Below are 20922 nucleotides of genomic sequence, written 5' to 3'. Positions count from 1 at the left end.
GTCTGACTGGGCAAAAGTGCCTCTTCCTCATTCTCCCCATGTGGACTGCTGCTATGAGCCCAGATGTAAAAACAATCTTCGATTCTAAAGCAGGTGGTATACCATAAAAATAAAAAGCTGGAGATGCTAAATATAAAATTCAGAAATATGTGAGGATTCAGGATCTTAAATATATCAAATCCCCATTTGATTCTCGGGTGTAAAAGATGCAAAAAGGGATAAAATCCCTGGGGTCCAAAAAATGATCTAAAAATATTATCTAAAAATAACATTTGCACCAGTTTCTAAATACTTCATGCCTGGACTAAATTTGCCTTCTTTGTGAGCAACGTAGGTCACTGATAAAAATGAAGCAAGATGCTACTGCACAACCCCCCAGTGTAACAGCCAGCATTTTAAAGCATCTTCGTAGTTATGACTTATTACACAGGACAGGTTTCTTTATTGTCTTTTCTGTACTTTACCTTTGCTTCCAAACCCGCGTCTGCAAACGGACAACCACTGTAGGGGAGCATCTCCTAAAACGGATCTTTACAAAGAGCACAGCTTGGGAAATAACATCCCTGCATAAAGGAATATCACCCCTGCAGCAGACTTTATTCTCCCCGAGTTTATAAATACTTCTGATTGTTTAGGATATTACTGCACAAAACATAAATAACGGGATACTGCTGTTCCAAGGCAGCAAATTGCCAATTAGTAATACAGTTGTGAAATTCAGTACTTTCCCCTAATTGATATCTGTTAACAATATTCACCAGAGAGAGCCAGCTACACAACCAAGCTCAGCAAGCCACATTTCTTCATTAGGCTGCTGCAGGTTCATTTACCTAAGTGGTGCGGTACAGTGTATGTTTACGAAGCTTTTATGAAGCCGACATTTCATTAGAGCTCATCCGTCTTTACTTTCCTATCCCGGGCTCCCATGATACCCGGGATGGCAGCGGCCCGGAAAATGATAGCTCCTCTGTGCCGGCAATCTCCTACCACTCTTCCCGGGTTTCACTGGACCCTTTCCCTCTTGGATTCCGCGTGTCTGGAATTTTCCTCAGCCCCGGAAGGGGACAGAGATCCGACTGTTCGCTCCCGGGAAATACCACATCTCCAGCCGTGGTCCATTTTCTTTCCCCGCCGTCCACAGCTAGTTTGGCGTGCTTTCTTTCTCTTGTGCCGACTTGACCTTTTGAGCGCGCGCCGCGGGAGGGCGGGAGAGAGGGGGATTGGGGTCTCCTTTCCCGATTGTTGGTGGGCATGATGTTTTACAATAATGGCCCCAACCCGAGAGAGAAAGCACCAGGCCCACGGCTCTTCCTGCACCATTCCATAGCCCTCTGTGAGAGATCCACTGTGTGTGTGACAATACACTCCGCACGGTACATTTTTCCCCAACACCGGTTCTCCCCCGGACTGTTGCTGGAGCTCTCCCGCCATCGCCAGGAACCCCATCCCAGACGCAGGCCTGCCTGGCTCGCTGACCCCCTGAAAAACTCCGCAGCAGTTGAGCCTGGATCCCGTCTGACACACACACGCGCACTTTCAGGAGGGTAAAAATGAAGTTTGGCTAATTGACGCCAGGACGCCGGCCCACCCTCGCAGATGACAGGGCGTCCGGTGGCGAGAGGTGGGAGACGCAGCGATATTTGTAAACATCGTTAATCACCGGTGAGCAGATGGGAGACATTAATTGCTCCTGAGGAAGTAACAAGACCCTGAGGATGGTGCTGTTTATTGACGACTACTGCCACTGTGGAAGAGCCAGGTGGAGTGGGGGGGCTGTTTGGCTAAAACAGACCGTGCTACGCCACTGCCCCCCCCCCCCCCCCAACCACCACCTCAATCATTTATTTTCTCGTCTATCGCTCCTGCGTGGTAGCAATCCGTTAATTGAGGTTCAGTGCCTGCGTGGGCCCTCTCCCCCAACTGGCACCGGCGAAGGCCCCCTGCTTCCTGCACCAGACCGGAGGAGAAGAAGAGAGAGAAGCCGCAGAGGGAGAACAGGGACAGGTGTCGTTCTCGGGCAAGCGGCGGCACGACACGGCCCGCGGGCTCAGAACTGACGCCGGAAATCGCCGGAGAGAGGAGACCCAACAACACCGACCCCCTGCGTCTACAAGAGGCAGATGGCATGAACACAACGCTTAAGCCATCCCGCCGAGCAGCACTGACGAACTCGACTTTGGTCAGCAAAACACATCCGGTTACATGGAGGAAAAAATCATGTTGAACTGCCGTTTCAGAACGACCCATTTATTTTGCTGTACAACGGCCGACTTCTCCTCCATGCAGAGTTCAACAGGTAGAAAGTCCAGCAACATGTTCTGCATTGGAGGCTGTATCCAAGCGTGTACAGACGCCACATTTGCCCTGAAAGGACACGGGTCTTTTCCGACCCGCCCGCCGCTGCTGCTGCTTTCTGGGTTCGTCCCCGGAGTGACGGAATGCCGTGGCTCAGCATTCTGGGACCGGCCCCTTCACAGCTGTTCAAACAGCCCGGCCTGCAGCCCGCAGCCCCGCCAGCACGCCGCGCAGCATTAGCAAAGTCAATCAATCAGGTCCCCGAATGCTCCGATTGCTAATTGATGCCGTAATCCAGTCTTTAAGCACTGTAGCGCGGGCTGGGATCGCATCCAAAGCAAACACAGTACAGCGGTCAGCACCGTTCCTTCCTCCTGCTGGAGATCAGAGAGTGCAACAGAATACCTATGAGGTAATGAAAGAGGGAAAAAAAAATAATCAGGGAACACTAAGGATATGGCGCAGAGCATTGGGAGACCTGGAGAACACACCTGCAAGCCAATCTGGAGAGCACGTTTCTCAGAAAATCCTGCGCATGTGGGGGGAGTGCCAGGTACTTTTTGACTGGTGCCTCTGACATAGGCGATGTCAACCTCTGGGAGCTGTGATGCGGTTAAAGCTAAACAGCATCAGTATTTCGGAAGTCGTGTGTGACACTACCGAACCAGCTGGTGTTTCTCCAGACACTGCAGGCGAACAGGATGGCACACCTGCCTAGGGTGAGAATCACTGCAGTAAAAAGAGGGAGCAAAGGCAACAGAGCTGCTCTCCTCGGCACTGCTGAGCCAGGAGTGTCTGCAAGTGCTTGACTGTATTACTGTAACCCTACATGCATTCATTTCCCTCTTAGAGACTCTGCGCTAACGGCGAAACCGCGGGCAGAAGCCAACAGAAGATACCCAGAGGGGATGAATTCCGGACTGAGATCTCTGTACAAATTGCTGGGAGTAAGAAAATCCCCAGCTGCCCTAGTAAACCTCTGAGAAATGACTGGGTGGGATTCGGAGAACTGATCAGTTACGCCGCATGGTCTCCGGCCCGTGACAGCCCCCCGACAGACGAGCAGAGGGGGTACCTGCGGCCACGGAGACGTTGAGAGACTCCACGCCGGGGTGCAGGTCGCGGCGTGGGGCGATGGTGAGGTGAGCCTGGCACAGCGCCCTCAGCTCGGGGGTCAGTCCGGCGCCCTCGCTGCCTAAGGAGACACAGGTGCCGGGGTCAGAGCAGGCCAGCATGCTCACCCAACCTGCGCTGCCCTCTACAGGCTGCTCTGCTCCTTGTTCCAGGCTCTGGGGAGGAGCTGTGCTTCTCGAGGCACTTGTGTGTCCAGAACAGACAGCAAAGAAGAAGACACCCAGAGACCACACTCTCAAATCACACGGTCATATAAGAACATAAGTCACATTTGATGGCAAAAAGCAATTCTTTTGGAAAGAAGTACGACTATTTTTTGCAGAAACCTATGCTTGTCTGCAATACAGTATACTCTTTCCCTCTTATATATCAATTACAAATATCAATTATTCTCCCTTTCTCTTTGCGTGAGCACCTCCATTTCATTTCTGTATTTGTGTTCATTTTTAGGTATTTTATTGAAGAACTGGGTAGCCATAGACAGAAGATCCTGCCACATTATTAAAGACGACTTAACTGAATGATTCTATGAAAAAGGAAAATGGGACAGCAGAGCTCACAGCCAGGAGGTTACAGGTTCTAATTCCAGACAGGGCTCTGCTGTGCCCCTGAGCAAAGGACTGAGACTCTCTGAGTGAAACAAGGTGTCTGGCTGTAGTCATGGGTACTAATGCAACAGAAAAACAACAACAAAACTGCATTTGAGATCACCTTGCTGTTCTCATTTAAAGCTGCAGGGCACCATTCTAAAACCTCTGTAGTTCACATGTCTGGCTGCTGCAAAAACTGCAAGTCACCAGTCTGGGTCAGTTCAAACTGATCACAAGAACATCAGGATATTCATTTAGAGAGGACTGCAGTCTTCCTCTTCAATTAGTGGTAACAAAATCATACAGAGAGTGAAGGCTGTTTGTCAACAACTGGCAGCGTTATTAATGAGCATGAGCAATCCCTGGAATGCCCAGGAAAAGAAATGTATGTATAATAACAATAGTTCTTTACACTACAAGTCACACGTTTGAACTGAAGAGCTGAATTAAAAGAATGTCGGGTTCATCAAAGGCAGAGAGGGCAAGACTGCAACTGCATTTTATTTCCTGAAACTAAATTTTAAAGGATGAAAAAGAGGCGTTTCCAGTGGTAACTGTCAGAAGGCCTAAATTCCTTAACCCGGAAGATAGGCGGCAAAGCCAGCGCATGAAAATGCAGTCTTACCGAGAACCAGCAAAGTGGGCTTGGTCTGCTGGAATTCAGAACATGACAGGACAGGGATGCCCATATCTGCCTCGGCAGCACCCACTGTGCCAAAAACATGCCAGCCCCTGCTCAATTTTGCCTGAATCGGAGAAAAACAAAAATCGTATCGGACACAGACGAAAAAATGCAAATGATCAGACATTACCATGCAGAGTACACAGACAGAACTGTTCACACCACCGATAAGATAATTACCATAAGGGAAAGGTCCTATACCAGTATGGTAGTGTTTCAAGACTTAATGGAAACCAGTTAAGCACTTGTGAGCAACAGCCCTGCTGAAAGAGCCCAGAGGAGGAGTAGAAGCAGTGTAATGACAGGTTGCTACTGGCCCCTGGTGGACACATAGGACAGCACAGCCCAGGAGAGCCAGACCACAGAATGAGCTGTTCTTTCATGCACCTGTGAATTTTTCTGGGATGCACTGCGTGACCGTCATTCATTTTGCTTAAAAATAACGTTAGGTCTGTTTACACACAACAAGGACGAAACAATCCACTCTACATAAACCCCAGAATTCAGACCTCCACTGTAGATCAACACAGGGGTGACATTTCACTGATGGTAAAAACAGCGGAAAGAATATCAAGAATTTCCAAAGTGATGCCTGGTGCAGCAGCAGATGTCAAGCACACCAGCCCTGTTCGTGGTCCCTGCTGATGCTCGGGGGCTTCACTGCTCTACAATGCAGGTGTCTTCTCTTAATAACTAGAGGAAATCTTTCAGCCAATCTAGCTTAGACCATGAATTCCTCCACCAGTTACACTAAGACAATGCACTTCATATACTGGAACACTTCCACAATGAGCCACCTTGTGTAATCAACAAAATGCCGCTGTTAAAGCAAGTTATCAGCCCAGTAAACGATCCTTTCCAGCCCTAAGGAAGAGCAGCCCTGTCAGCGCAGTGAAGGCAGGAGCTCACTACCATGTGTCCGCAGGGGGAGGGAGAATCACCTTCAGCATATCCGCCAGGCTGTCGTAGCCATAGACTTCAAGGACCTCCATGGCTCCTGAGCTGGCCTTGCTCACCACCGGGGTCAAGGGGCAGCTGACGTGCGGAGACAAGCAAGCACAATGCAGTTTTAGAAAGAGCACACGGAGGTCATGGACGTTTGCAGACTGGCTCACACATTAATGATGCAACGCACAGGTGTCTTCTTGTAAAAAAAAGAGAAGCCCCTTAGATTGCACGAGGTTGTGTTCACCTGCAGGCACTGCTCTCAGGGAAAGAAACACGGCTAAGCTACTTTTCTCCACTCGCGGAACGCGGTTAGATACTTGTTCTTGTCTGGAAAGCCTGCTACACTGACCGCTTTCACTCTGTGGCACTGTGTTCATTTGTGCATGCACGTCCTACATTTTGAAAAATAAAAAAAGACAACTGTGGGGGGGGGGGTGGAGCATTTAATCTTGTTCAACCCATAACCTCAGTTCTTGGCTCAGAACAAAATGCAATCTGAGCAAGCGACAGGAAGGGGCAGCTCACTGCAAGAGGACCTGCTGCCCAGGTTGTGGGTAAAGGGGAAGAGGTGCCGCTTTTCCCCTGATGCAGTTCAGACAATATTCAAGGTGAACTGTAAGGCTCTCTTTATATTTCGGGGTCAGAAAGAATCAGCATTGATGAGTGCACTTCAAACCACAATGACAGTAAAATTTACACAGTAACTTGTAAAACCTCCAATTTACATCACAAAATAGACCAGATTTCAAGGTCTGCACAGCATCATATTCTGTGACTCAGAACAAGGCAACAAAATGTACGGGAAGGTGAAGCAGCTCTGATATACAAGCAGGCTTGTGAACACATCTCTTTTAATCCAACAGAAATATCGCGAGGAGGTTTTACCGACAAACACTACTTGTTCATTCAGCACGCAGATGACGGTGGAACACTTCTGCGGTGAAATATCTGCTACACAACCTGCATTTATTCACTCGTCCAACACATTACGTTAGCCATTACAGTGACTAGAGAGCAGGAAGGGCTGCTTCATGTTGCAGTTTGCACGAACTCTCACTCTCTCCCTGGCAAAACAAAGGGGTTTGCAACATGACGACTTTTTGCTTCCTGGTTTTGTGCTCAATTCTGAATTTGTAAGATTTTGTGATACCGTTAATTCATTTATTTTGTGACCGAGATTTAACCCCTGGTCTGAGAAACTGGGGCTGCAGCTCCCCTTTGAAAAACAGCTCTGGAACGTACCTGTTCCGCAGGCTGCTGGCGATCCTGTCCACCCCCAGGAAATAGGCAGAGCGCAGAATGGCTCCCAGGTTCATCGGGTCCTGGATCCCATCCAGAACCAGCCAGAGAGGGGGCCCTGCCGAGTCCTGGTCCGGCTCTCCCTCCAGGGCGGGATCTTCTGTCTGGTAGCCCAGGGGACTGGCCTCCAGACACAGGCCCTGGTGGACCCTGCCTGAGGCCAGCCTGTCCAGCTCCTTCCGGTTCACCTGCTGGACCTCCACCTGCTTGCTCCGGGCCTGCCGGCACGCCTGCTGCAGGTCCGGCCTCTGCAGGGCAAGGCCCTGCTTCACGAAGAGCCTGCACAGCCTCCTCCTGCCCTGGGAGAGAGCCAGGAGGCAGGGGGCCGCGCCAAACACGATTTCAGTGCCCCGGAGCTCAGCCTCAGCCGGGGCTTTTTCCCCACGAGCCTTCGGCTTCCTCCTGGGGAAGTCCTCCACGCTCAGGTTCCGGAGCTCGCTGGAGAGCCGGCTTCCGGTTCTGCACCCCAGGTCGGCTGTGGCTGAGCCCCCAAACCTCATGCTCTTCCTGGAGGTCGGCTGCCCCACTCCTGAGCTCTCAGACTGACCTCCCAGCCTACAGGAGGCGCCATAGCCATCGCGGGCCCCTCCACCAGGACCTCTCCGTGACCCCCCGTCCTTGTCTCGCGCAGAGAGGTGTGGCAGGGAGGCATGATAGGACTGCCAGGGGGGACTATGGGTTATTGATTCACAGATCACCCCAGTGGCTCTGTTCAGACTGCTCACACAGAGTACGGGTGCACTCCTCCCCAGCCACAACCTCATTCTCAGGACATGCGTCGCCGGGCTCAGACTGAAACAGAACAGCAGGCCACCTCTGAAACATGTGCAATTTTAAGCATTATGAATTTTTCAATAATTGGCAGTGTTATTAATGAGCAATCCTGGAATGCCCAGAAAAATTAATGACTCATGTATAATAATAATAATAATTAATTCTTGAAAAGAGAAGAAAAGAACGTTCCACAGCCGAAACGTTGTGTTTCTTTTCTTCTCTTTTCAGCAGGGAATAAACCTTTACTTGTTCCTTTGCAGCCTCCGCATGCTGACGCAGCTGCCCACCATAATTAATTCTTTACACTTATATAGCACGTTTTCTGGATACTCCACTCCAAGTCACAAGTTTGAACTGAAGAGCTGAATTAAAAGGTTCATCAAGGGCCGAGAGAGCAATACTCCAACTGCGATTCATTTTCTGAAGGTAAATTTTAAAGAACCCAAAAAAAAAGAATTTCTAGTGCTTTTCAATCCTGGAATGCCTAGAAAAATAAATCATTCATGTATAATAATAATTATTAATTTCTTACACTTATATAGAGCTTTTCTGGACACTCCACTCAAAGCACTTTACAGGTAAAGTCATCATCCAGGTGGGGCTGCACACTGGTGGTGGTGGTGGGGATGGAGATCCCCACCACCACCACCAGTGTGCAGCCCCACCTGGATGATGCGACGGCAGCCATAGTGAACCAGTACACTCCCCACACACCAGCTCTCAGTGGGGAGGAGAGCAGAGTGATGACACCAATTAAAAGATGGGGACCATTATGCATGAAAGATCTGCTTCAAATTTCTGTATACAGTTTGAAATGACTACACAGCGGATCTTAATTCAGCTCCGTTTACACACACAGCCACACGGACAAGGTCTGGCTCAGGCGAACCCTGTCATCACTCCTCAACAGATTTCAGTGAATTCACTCATCACCTCTAGGACAGTCTGCTTGTAACCAACTGAAACCCTCATTACAATACCACCCGTGTAACCTGGTTAGCAGGTTACTCCATACGAGATATCAAGTAGGCATGTTCTTATCGATAAAATGGGTCAGTCTTTGGCAAATGGCAATGTTTTATTAAAAGTAAAAATTAAAAAGGGACTCTACTTATAAATCAGATATACATGTGGACCCTTTTAGAGTACGTGTAAGGTTTAGCAAAGGTAGGGTTTAAACACATAACGTATTTTGGAACACTGCTCCTGATGCAATCAATGATCAGGACACCCTCGTACTTCTGTTGTTCAATTATCCCAGCAATTTCACACGTGGAGTGAAACTTCGCGCAATACAGCTATTCAGCAGCGTTTCTCGATCTCCGAGATTAGTCTTTTAAACTTTCTAACGGACCAACTCGGCACCTTTCAGGTTATTATTTGCCCATATTCCATTTATGTAAAAGAAATGCCACCCCTTTTATAAAAAAAAAAGACGGGACTCACACACACCCAACTCCTTCCTGCAACACCGCTGCGAGGAACCAAGGAAACAACTTCCACCCTCGGCGCTCACGACAAATTCAACAGCGCCCTCTTCCGTCACTCCAGAGAAAAGACGCCCATTTAATTTACCCCATTGCTCTTCTCTCGACCGCTTCCTGGAGTCTCCGAAAATGTCAGCCTTATAAAGGTGAAAAATAGCCGCAGAGACCAAACAGCAACAATTAAACACATAAAAATAAAAATCAGGGTTCTCGCGGTTTTTTTTTAATTGAAAATGTGAATGTTTTGAAAGAAACTGCAGGAATATATTAATATTGGGTTTTACTTCACTCAGGCAAGAACATCAATGAGATGCCCAGTTTCATACAGGTAACTCAATAACACTGCTCCTCTGAATATTTCTGCAATACATAAAAGAGCTATACATTGTATCTGAACTGCATTTGTTCAACATTTCCAGGATACTCTCCATGTCCCTTACCACTGAAAGAGTCCCCCTCGACTTAATTTTGTTCCACTCGTTACAATAAACGTGCAACATACTCAGTGAAAATCAACATTTTATTCAGTTTCAGCCACAGCCGCTGGGCAGACAATGTGGGCAATACAACCGATTTTTAAATTTCTAAAAAAAAGTCTTAACCCTCCTTAAGAGAAACACGTGCAGAAATTCCGGGTTTTTTTAGCTTGTCCGGCCTGGAAGAAGCGGACTTAGCAGACAAGACACCGAGGCAGAAATAGGCAGACGCGTGCGGAGACAGAAGAATTAAGCACAGCAAGCAGAAGTAGCGTGCAGCTCAAAAAACAAAAACCAAAGTCTGCCCTTCTAAGACCTGACAAACAAATGTCCTTGTGGTCACGGACACAGAGGTTTAGAAAAGTGATTAAAATGCTCAGCCGGAAGGCAACAGTATGAGTGAATTTGCCACCACCCATGTTAGATCAAGTTAGAGACACCATATAAACTGTCATGTATGCCAACAGGTCATTCCTAACCAGTTAGCAAAATAAGAATATAATCAGATCTCGAGTAAAATCTAAACTTGCTACATTCTTCTTAAAGTGCCACCCATCCCTTGAACAGCCCTGTGTTACAGGCCTGTCCAGCACAACCGGAAAAACCTCCCATACTTGTCCCAGTGCCTCTCTGCACTCTTACTGAAACCTAGCCCCCACACCAATTTCACAAGAGCACCATGCAAAGGAAAGTCCATCCATACGAGGAAGGAAAAAACGTTTCATTCATTTACATTTCGGGGGCTGCGGGCGCTGAGATCGTCCAGAATTCAGCTCCAGGCTGTGAGAGAATCGGCCAAGCCTGTTGTGAATCAGTGCAGTAATTGCATCACTACATCCATGCTTTATAATGCACACAGCGGAGTAACTTTGCTCGTTTAATCTGGTCCTCAGCATTTAGGAAACTCTTAAGGTCCAAATAGCCTGTTCTCATCATGAAATGTTCCTATGTAAACCCCAGAGATGTATTCAAGTCATGTTTGACAAGAAGTCTACTAACACACTCTCTCAATTTAAGCATTTGAACACGCATGGGAGAGTAGTTTTGCTCACAGCATTGCAGTTTTCCTAACCCTAAACCGAGCTCTGGCCAAATCCCGACGCCCTCTCCTCTCCCTCCTCTGCGCTGGAGATCCCGTGTGCAGTCAGGCCAGGCCGGTCAGCCTCTCGCTGACCTCCCACAGCTTCCTGGCCACCGCGTCGTCCCGGGCCTTGGCCCCCACCTCCTGCACGGAGCAGCAGGAGAAGTAGCGCCCGCTGAGGGGCTCGATGCCCTCCTGCAGGGCGCAGTGCAGGGTGGTCTGGGCGCCGGCCTCCGCGTCCAGGAAGAACAGCCTGGCCACGGGCAGCAGAAGAGGCACCACCCCGCGGGCCAGCTCTGTGTCCACCACTCCTGCAGCCGGCAAGCACAGGACAGCAGGGTCAGCCCTCTACGTCACAACCACGACTGCAGACCGCATCACGAAAGCACCTCCCAAGGCACTGAAAACGAGATGACTTCGTTTTACGCTTCTATCTCTCGTGCAACAACGAACACGCTGAAACGTCCTTTTGTTCGTGGCTGATTAACAGAAGTCAGGCAGCCGAGACTCTCTGCTATCCTTAACAGCCGCTATTTAAAAACACACGTTAAAGGGGAGCTGCAGTCCCAGATTCTCAGACCGGCTATTAAGATAGATAGATACTTTATTGATCCCGTGAGGGAAATTGCAGAAAATCTGGGCTACAAAATAAAATTCATTGATGGTATTGCACAGTTTTACAAATTCTGAATTCAGCACAAAGTCGTGAACTTTGTGAACGTACTGTACGGCTGCCATGTCGTTGGAAACCGCTGGTCTCACCACGGGCGAGTGAGAGGATTCATGTGAACTGAGATGTGAGGTGAGGCCCTTCCTGCTCGCTAGTCCCTGCGATGACTAATGTAATGAGATGTATGAGAAAAAGTATGGGTTGTGCAGCCAACATTTCACTGCAGAAACGTTCCGACATGATCTGCAGGCACAGCAAAGTAGTATTTGTCGTCAAAACTGTGTTACACAGTGAAATGTGTTACATAGACCCCTGTGACTTAAGCACAAAACATTGCACATTGCATTTTCAACTCAGAACAGAGTGTGTTGGCGGATGGCGTCAGCGCTGCAGAGCTGAGATGAGTACACTGAAAGCAGATTTGGAGCAGTGGGCATGGTGGGACTGCACTGACCTGGGTGGAGACTGTAGCAGCTGATGCTGGTGCCCTCCAGCCTGTTGGCCAGCTCACGGGTGAAGAGCACGTTGCACAGCTTGCTATGGCAGTAGGCCCTGAAGTTCTGCCAGGCGGACTGGTGGGGCACCAGGTCTTTGTGGGTGCTCAGGGTGCCGAAGTCGATATCGCCCAGGCGGTGGAGCAGCGCCGCGACGTTGACCACGCGGCTCGGACCCCCCTCCTTCAGTCGCTCCAGCAGGAGAGAGGTCAACAGGAAGTGACCCAGGTGATTGACCCCAAAGGCCATGCCGAAACCATCCGCAGTCCTGCCTGGACCCATCATACCTGAGGCAGTCAGAAAGCCATGGGAAGACTGTTAAATACACAGACACATATCCTTACATACTGCTGATTTATGTATGGTAGCTTGACCTTATTCTATACCCCATCTCCCAGAAGCTAATTTCAGTATCTGTGTAGTTGGAACAGGGATGTGTGGTCGTATCTTAAATTACCCTCTAATTTTCAAGCAACGTCATACGGTCTCATTGCACCATGATGTTCGAGTACAGGGAGAAACATCCAAAGCATGCAAAAGCAGCCTAGATTTCCATGTTATGGGTGGGCCCTGCGTGCTTCTGCTCTGTTGCTGAACTCATGCACTGCCAGCACAGAGAGTGTCGGCAGAGCTCTGTCCCAGCACACTGTCCGCTGCCTGTCTGGAGGAAGGGCAGCGGACTGGAAGTGTTTCGACCGAACAGACAGCTGTGCCTCATGTCCCTGGCTCACGTGTCTGTGGTGGAAACCTATTTTGAGCGGTGTGTTCTGAAGGGCAGTACTGCAATACAAAGTGCGGCTCTACCCCTCCAGGAGCCTAGCTGTGTCTGTGAGGCCGAGCCCAGTCCCTGCAGGTCACCTCCTCCCCGGGCCTCACCTGCGTTATTGATGAGCAGATCCAGCCTGGGCTCTGTCTTCAGGAAGGTCTCGGCGAAGGAGCGCACCGACTGCAGGCTGGCCAGGTCCAGCTCCATGAACACCACCTCACTGTTGCCGGTTTCCTGAAAGACAAGCGTGTGTGCAGGCAGCGAGGCCCGGAGACTGTCACAGATCCAGCAGGCCCTCCGGTCAGGGGGTTTGACAACGGGACGGGTCACTCTTAATTCTGTAACGCGCACTGCCAACCCAGACAGAACTACTGCACACCGAATTCCTGTAACAAATTCCCAGCTAGTGCAGTTCTTCACTCCCTTTCACTGCTGTGTGAGACTGCCCGACAACACAAAGAGGAAAAGACCAGGTCTCTTACCCTCCTGATGTCATAGACGGCCGCCTCTGCCCTCTGCTTACTGCGGCAGGCCAGGATGACCCTGGCCCCTCTCCTGGCCAGCTCCAGAGCCGTGGCCTTCCCAATCCCCGTGTTGCCACCTGGAGGAGAAACACACCGAGGACGTTAGGTGTCAGAAATCAGAGGTGGGGGGAGGTCAAAGGTCAGAGTTCATACATCGACACCGTTGCAAGACTTACCTCCCTTGTTAATGCGTGCAGTGGAAACGGACAGTGCTGCAAAAGTTTGCTAGATCCCAGCCTGGAAAGGTTATGTTCAAGTTTGCGGGTTGTGTTGCGTTTTTGTACAAACATTTTTAAGGTTGTGCGGTCCTCAGAAAAGGAGGGCGCGTAAATGGGTCACTAGACATGACTCATGTCAGCAGAAACACTCAACACTACAGCTACCATTTCAACTGCACAGGTACAATATCATCTTCCAGAAGTACAAGATCACCACTGACTGAACAGACCATGGGCTTCAGGGAGTAAAATATTCGCATTACATCTTGTAATCTTAATACAAAAATCCTGTATCCTAAAAAAACTGAGAAAAAAAGTTTTAATTAATGAACTAAGAATTTTTTGGAGGTGAAAACACGCGATCTAGCTATAGAAACAACAACACGCTGCAGAGAACAGGAAAGCACGGCTGAAGTAAGGGGAAACCACAGAGAGTGGCATCAGGGCTTTCTTCACTTTTTGGAGAGCTGGTCATAGGAATACTCATTCACGCGTCTGGCATTATAATTAATAACAGCTTGCCTCACCTGTTACAATCGCGGTTTTTCCCTTCAGCACCGCGGTGCTTTTGCACACCTGACCTTTAAACACGCCGTAATAAATGAGCAAATAAACAAAAACCACCAGGGCAATCGCAGTTAAAAAAGCGGCCATTTCTCCTTCGGCTCTTCAATCACCCGACCCCGCGCTGCAGAGTTTAACTGTGCTGTTTGGGTTATTTCAGAAACACTGTCCTCCTACTTTTACAACCACCTCTCTGCGAGTCTCGGATTCACTTCCTGTTTTCCTCTTTATTTACGTGTAACACCGCTTTTCTCCAGTAGATGTCACCATTTCACACTTCAAGGCTACCCTTTCAAGTACTGATTAGTAATCGCTCCTTCGCGAGATTTTGATGAATCCCGTTTAACACAACTGCAAACACAAGTCTTCAATAGAATCGATTTGAATACAGGCACTTAAACCCGTCAAAAAGTCTTACAAGGCAAATCAAATTGGTTCTCGTCCTCAAACGGTTCTGTGCAATCGGATCGATGTTTTTAAGTCGAAGATCTACCACTACTTCAGATACACCATTTAATGAATTAAATTGCTATGCTGCATGGTGAATGAATAAGCCAGTGTATTGCTGGTATATCCCAGAATAGCAAAGACCACAATGAACCATGGTGCAGGGCGTGATGATCAACATCATAGCTTTAACCGTGGAAGAGACTTTTGATGAGTCTTATTAACCAAATTTTTCAAAGAGGAGAAAATATTTATTGAGCCAGCAAGCAGACATGGAAGCCACACAATTCTAACACACCCCACACTGTGGCAGTAGCAAGGGGAGGTCACTTCACAGCAGCGGGAGAAACAGGGAATGACATCAACACACAACTATGCAGCTCAGATACCAACAGCACGTAAAAAAAACAAAAATCAGAGTGCAGGGCTTGGCAGTGGTTCTCCTCAGGCGGAGGATGCAGTCCCAGGTGCCTCATTTAATCAAGGTGTCGTCTGTGGCAAATACAATCATTAATGTCCCCGGTGCCTTGACTGCTAAAAACAGGGTAAAGATTACTAGCAACAGTGCTGCACATTCACTGCTGTGACTCTGCAATAATGGATTCACATGAACACACAGCAACCAGACCCGATTCAACAAAACAGAAGCTCGGAAGAACCTGCGTCAATCAAACTGATCTCAAACACACCGCATCCGATTTCCCACTTCCTGTGCTGATGTGAATTTTTTCCCCCAAACATCCTTTTCTCATTCACTGGAGAAGGCGTGGGAAGCAAGCTCCCTGGCAAAATCCGGGTCCCCCACATCGTCCAGGGCATCCGTCACAAAGAGGACGGCTCTCAGGAGATTCAACGGCACTGTGGGCGCCCATCACAGAGGGGCTCGGCCCACCCATGCCTCCAGCTACCGCGCAGGCTCTGCTACGGCGTCGTCATCCCGATCAATAAATCCGATCAGGCGCCAGCAGCGTGTTCGTGAAGGCATGGCAGAGCACGGCAGTTCATCGTTGGCAGCACTTGTGTCACAGTGAGAGGCGGGCACCAGGATCGGCGCCAGTAACCCCGGCTTGGATTGAAATGAAAAAAAAACAGACGGACAGATCACAGACAGTCGGACGCAACATTAGTGAGACCGGCAGACATCTTACAGACTCGCCTGCCCGCGAATCCCAGCCTCGGACATCGCTGAAGCAGAACCAGGGACAAAACGCAAGGTGTGATCCGCACTGTTAGTCCACTGCATGCTGGCGGATTTGTAAAAAAACTTGTAAAACATTTATCACCAAGCAATCGCTCCCCAGATCTGAGATATTATTACTGCACTGGCAGCTCACTCTTCCCCCTGTGATAATACATTTCCAGCTGTCAACATTTGTGCGGTTCCAAAAAATAAATGCATTTCTTTAACAGCCTCGATCGGTCACAGAAAAGTGTTTCAAAACAAAAGAATGATTCAAACGTTGTCCTCCGATAGACACGCATAAATATGTCGTCAGCCCTCTTCTCAGGAAACTGGAGTTTGCCTCCTGCCAGCTCATCTATTGTCCCCTGTGTGCAGTCAGGCCAGGCCGGTCAGCCTCTCGCTGACCTCCCACAGCTTCCTGGCCACCGCGTCGTCCCGGGCCTTGGCCCCCACCTCCTGCACGGAGCAGAAGGAGAAGTAGCGCCCGCTGAGGGGCTCGATGCCCTCCTGCAGGGCGCAGTGCAGGGTGGTCTGGGCGCCGGCCTCCACGTCCAGGAAGAGCAGCCTGGCCACAGGTTCGATGAACACCTTCTGCCACAGACTGACATGCCGGGACAGCTCAGTTCTCACTATCCCTGGGGGCGACAAGCATGCGCAAGGATCCATGACTATAAAGGACACTTTCCAAACTTGTTTATACATTTATGTCAGACGTGCTCTGTAGAGGCAGAATTTGATTAGAGCAGAACGTTTACTTAATTTTACTGAAACAGATATTTAATGCATCACAGGGGAAACCCAATGCATTATAATTAGTAGATCCACACTGACCTGGATGAACACAGTAGCAGGTGACATTAGTGCCTTTGAGCCTCTTGGCAAGTTCATGGATGAACAGGACGTTGCAGAGTTTGCTGTTGCAGTAGGCCTGGAAGAACTGCCAGCTATATTTGCCCGTGCCCAGGTCTCTGTTGTTCATCATGTTCTCAAAGTTGATTTTGCCCCAGATATGGGCAATGGAGGACACTGTGATCACCCGGCCGGAGCCTCCTTCCTTGAGCCTGTCCAGCAGCAGGCAGGTCAGCAGGAAGTGCCCCAGATGGTTGACCCCAAACTCCACCCCAAAGCCATCTGTGGTGCGCCCATCAGCCACCAGCCCTTGGACAGGAAGAGAGCAAAGGATGACACAAGCCAGCAAACCTCAGTGGCTTTAGTTATCTTCAGCATCGCAGTTAACAAGAGGGAAAGTGCAAGATGTATGCAGCCCCTGCAATGGTGTTCACCTGGCCAGCAGAGGCTGCTGTTCTGCATTCATGTTTGTACATTAATATCCTTATATAGCATTTTTCTGGACGCTCCACTCAAAGCACTTTGCAGGTAACGGGTCATCAACACCTGAAGACCTTTAAACAAGAGCTAAATTGGTCCAGCTAAGCTAGTAAGAAGCTCACTTTAGTTATTAAGTGTAGTGGTGGAGTGAAAACCTTCACACACTGCTATCTTCCGGAACTGGATTTGCATACCACCGCTGTAAACTATACTACAGCATTGCAGCCCTCAGCTAAGATCCAACAGAGCCACACACCTGTACATTAACCGGGTTAATGGGTGTAAACACAAAAACCATTTAAGTAATTAGAAGCTCAGAAAGGATAAGAACATGAGTCAGGAAACCCAGTGGAACTGGACTGGAGCTGCTGCCCCTCTGCTGCAGTGCAGTGCGATATCCTGTTTCTCTGCGAAGATCCCAGCGTGCTGCTCAGCGAGGCCGAGCCACCTCCTCCTCCTCCCCCCCGGGCCCCACCTGCATTATTGATGAGCAGATCCAGCCTGGGCTCCGTCTTCAGGAAGGTCTCGGCGAAGGAGCGCACAGACTGCAGGCTGGCCAGGTCCAGCTCCATGAACACCACCTCACTGTTGCCAGTTTCCTGAAAGACAAGCGTGTGTCCAGGCAGCGAGGCCCAGAGACTGTCACAGATCCAGCAGGCCCTGTGTGGTCATCGGGCGAGATGGGCTGAACGAGCACTTCCTGTCTGCAAGGCTGCACGCCTGTGCCGACTGAAGCCCTCGGAATGGCGTCTCTTACCCTCCTGATGTCGCAGATGGCCGTCTCTGCCTTCTGTCTGTTGCGGCAGGCCAGGACGACCCTGGCCCCTCTCCTGGCCAGCTCCAGAGCCGTGGCCTTCCCAATCCCCGTGTTGCCACCTGGAGGAGAAGTGCAACCCAGGTCATTAGGGGTCAGAGGTCAACTCCGCTGTTGTGCTTCTCGCTCGCTAAACTTACTTCTCAACAAAACCTCTGACCCGTATCCTTCCCTCTTTACACGATGCACCGCTTCTGGACAAATCCGTCCAGTGAAGAAACTTATCAGGGGCCTCCGACAACGTTAACTCTTAAATCGCACAGTATGCAAACAACCCAAAAATATGGCCTTTTTCTTTCGGCACGGATTGCTTAACCTTTTCAAAAGAAACGTACTCGCTTATTGTAATGACTGTATGACGCTAGAGCTCACTGGTATAACTTGTGATTAATAAAAAAAAACAGGACCGGTTTTTAAAAATAATCAGTATTATTCCCGTAACTGCAAGTTCCTACGTGACGTTCAAAAGACGCCAGACCCCATCGACTGATCTCAAGGGTTAGAAAACGCAGTGACTCAAGTCGTCCCAAGTTTATTACTCAAGCTAACACAGTTACGCCATCGTGAGATACTGAGAGATTTGACATTTACAAGATGCGTTCATAAGAAACACGCCGCCGGACAAGACTGACGAGACGCCGGCTACAGGATGATCGCCCGTGGGGCTGTATAGAGCAATAGTACAAGGATGTTTCTTCACATGAAGCAACTGGTTCATTCTTTAGAGACTTTCTTGAAATAACTAGTCGCGTTTTATCAATTTGACACAACCATTTTAATCACTACACTGGCAACGTCCCGTAATGCGAGGATAAGCAGGACATATTCGCACGAATAAAGACGCTAAGCAGGCCTTTCAGTGTAATATTATTGCCTGGACGATGAAGTCCGGAGTGTTTCGCCTTGGGTAAGCGATTCCGACTTTTAACAGAGCCTTTAAAATAGACAATTACTGGAAATCAGTTTCGGGCTCCACGCGTATGCTCTCACCTGTTATAATCACAGTCTTTCCTGACAGCCTGACGGGGCTTTTGCATTTAGCCCTCCTGAAGAGAGTTTGCTGCAAGAAAAAGTAAATGCCGACCAGTCCCGCCGCTATAACAAAAGCCGACATCGCTCTCTGCGCAGTGAGGACCAGCTCTGTGGCAGGCAGAAGCTCTCCCGGTAACGCCATAACGCAGTACGGACGTTGCGCACCTGCTTAAGAAGGGCAGATTTCTTCCTCGTCCGCGTTTGGCTCGTTTTACCAGTTTCTCAATCTGCGATGACCCCCTCTGTGAAGACACTCAGCACTGCAGCCCAACCGGTCCCGAAGAGCTACGCGCCCCACGCCTCGCCAAGCGGAGCCGCGTAAAATTCTTGCTCGATTAGTCACAGTGGCACCTGCTGTCTGAGCCGCGGTCTACGAGCTTCACCCCCCCCTCAGTCCAATTTCATACCTGGGTCAATGAATGAACTCTTCCCCAGGATTACAAAAGTTTATTTTGGCCTGTTCTCAAAGCAACTGTTCGATTAAAAGTAAACGCGGCCCCGTATTGAAGTTGTTTTTCCTGAATAAAAAAAAAAAAATTTTAAATCTTTGTATTGCGTTCGCATCAATCTCAGTTTATATAACAATACAATCTTGACCAAATATCGTCATTTTTCTGGTGAATGAAGACTCTTTACCCTCATCCATATACAGTATATCCTAGGAATCTATATCCTTATTCAGGAACTATAATATTAAAGTCGAAATTGGTGTCTGTATTGTTATTTTCGTAGTACAAACTAGGTAAAACAATTGGCATAATTATTGCCATTTACGTATAATTCATTTTACTTTTTAAATTAATTATATTTGTTTTTAGTTTGAATTCATAATGAAAAACTCTAAGATCTGCACGGGTTTGGAATTCTGTATTTTACTCCCTTAACCCATTTCTAATTTAATATAACGTATTTCAGACCAAAATGAGTCAAAGAATGTTTTTTATATACATTTTAATTAAGAATTCCCAAAGTATTCAGCCGCCAAAGAACCCTGGAAGGTACAGCCAATTTATTTTCCAGGAAAATTCCAGGCTGGGAGGTGTGACTGTACTCTGGATCCTAACAATTTTGCCAAAAATAAACTCACTCCTCATCAGCAAACACAGAAGGTCACTTACCTGGAGCAACCAGAGTCTTCCACCAGACCAAACGTCTTTGTGAAGAGTGCTGTATGTGTACTGTACACCCCAGTCTCAGCCCCAAGAAGGAAACCAGCCAGAAACGGTTTTACTGCTAGCCTGGCTTTTCTGGTCTGATGGTCCCACAGGAGCCTGGGCAGGCCTTACACTGGGCACTGTGTACATGCTACAGTACACGAAACTGAAACACTCCTAAATCACAGCAGCCCGACTCTGTCAAGGTGTAATGCTGGGGTACTGTGGACAGGGCAGTGCAATGTGGACCATGATGGATTGTTAATATAACAATAAATGTGATACAACTGCACAGGCAAGCGGGGCTGAACACCTTCACTCGGCACATTTTCTCAGATCGCTGATGTTAGGAAAATGGATTCTCAGTCAGTTACTGGGTCTTAACCTTTGACCTTTAAATGCCTAAAAAAGGTCAGGCTTTTAACAGTGTAACAGCACAATTAACCTGGCCTTTTCAAATCTAACCACTTGTTTTGAGTCCTTAGGGGTAGAAACGGACAACTCCAGTGTAAAATCAGCTAAAGGCTATGGCTCTTAGCCATGAAAAAGACAGAAATGATGTAGCGTTGCCCCATGCAAGACCCTGAAAGAGCCAGGTGGAGACATTTCATAATGACAAGACTTGACAGATCATGAAGCAAATTTCCTGTCCCATCCAGACATACCTATGCCTGACAAAGAATTTGCATAGCAAAACCTCTGTACAAGCTGCCTCCTGCACTGTTTAAACATAGACCGGCAAATTCAAATATAAAAAATGGAAAAGCAGAGCTCTCTGCTTCAGCTTGCTTACGAGCGTATGAGATCGCCATCTACCGGACAGGCCCGGTCTTGCAGCTGCACTGTTAGTGTTACAAAGGCTATACTGCTGAAGTTCAAAACCAGCTTTCAGAAAGTGAACACAGGCCTCGCTGTTCCTTGCTGTGCGTGTATGATAAGCTAAACAAACAAAATGTTTTGA

General features: G+C 48.6%; 3 protein-coding genes across 4 annotated transcripts; all 3 read right to left on the bottom strand.

Annotated features, from left to right (window-relative positions):
- Nucleotides 1–2216: 2216 nt before the first annotated feature.
- mrm1 (mitochondrial rRNA methyltransferase 1 homolog (S. cerevisiae)) lies at nt 2217–9319 on the bottom strand. 2 transcript variants are annotated; one of them, XM_088906727.1, is made up of 6 exons: nt 9169–9319; nt 6892–7740; nt 5643–5736; nt 4645–4765; nt 3371–3490; nt 2217–2672 (listed from the first exon to the last, which is right to left on the bottom strand). In XM_088906727.1, exons 2-6 carry the CDS (start codon nt 7710–7712, stop codon nt 2545–2547), a joined length of 1284 nt encoding a protein of 427 aa, XP_088762853.1. In that variant the 5' UTR covers nt 7713–7740; nt 9169–9319; the 3' UTR covers nt 2217–2544. The 2 variants fall into 2 exon arrangements, with proteins under 2 accessions (XP_088762853.1, XP_088762854.1); XM_088906728.1 differs by lacking the exon at nt 9169–9319 and having other exon boundaries at nt 2217–2700; nt 6892–7960.
- A 392-nt stretch (nt 9320–9711) lies between these two features.
- On the bottom strand, nt 9712–14233 carry LOC148814306 (dehydrogenase/reductase SDR family member 13-like). Its single transcript, XM_088906726.1, has 5 exons — nt 13966–14233; nt 13179–13297; nt 12807–12930; nt 11891–12217; nt 9712–11077 (listed from the first exon to the last, which is right to left on the bottom strand). The coding sequence occupies exons 1-5, from the start codon at nt 14090–14092 to the stop codon at nt 10830–10832; spliced, it is 945 nt and encodes a 314-aa protein (XP_088762852.1). The 5' UTR covers nt 14093–14233; the 3' UTR covers nt 9712–10829.
- A 445-nt stretch (nt 14234–14678) lies between these two features.
- LOC148814305 (dehydrogenase/reductase SDR family member 13-like) lies at nt 14679–18968 on the bottom strand. The gene is made up of 5 exons (XM_088906725.1): nt 18766–18968; nt 17719–17837; nt 17437–17560; nt 16464–16790; nt 14679–16267 (listed from the first exon to the last, which is right to left on the bottom strand). The coding sequence occupies exons 1-5, from the start codon at nt 18947–18949 to the stop codon at nt 16008–16010; spliced, it is 1014 nt and encodes a 337-aa protein (XP_088762851.1). The 5' UTR covers nt 18950–18968; the 3' UTR covers nt 14679–16007.
- Between the last annotated feature and the right edge of the window lie 1954 nt (nt 18969–20922).

The sequence above is a fragment of the Atractosteus spatula genome, chromosome 27 (assembly GCF_055471065.1).
Source record: "Atractosteus spatula isolate fAtrSpa1 chromosome 27, fAtrSpa1.hap1, whole genome shotgun sequence".
NCBI lineage: Eukaryota > Metazoa > Chordata > Actinopteri > Semionotiformes > Lepisosteidae > Atractosteus > Atractosteus spatula.
This window is presented reverse-complemented; position numbering and strand designations above follow the sequence as displayed.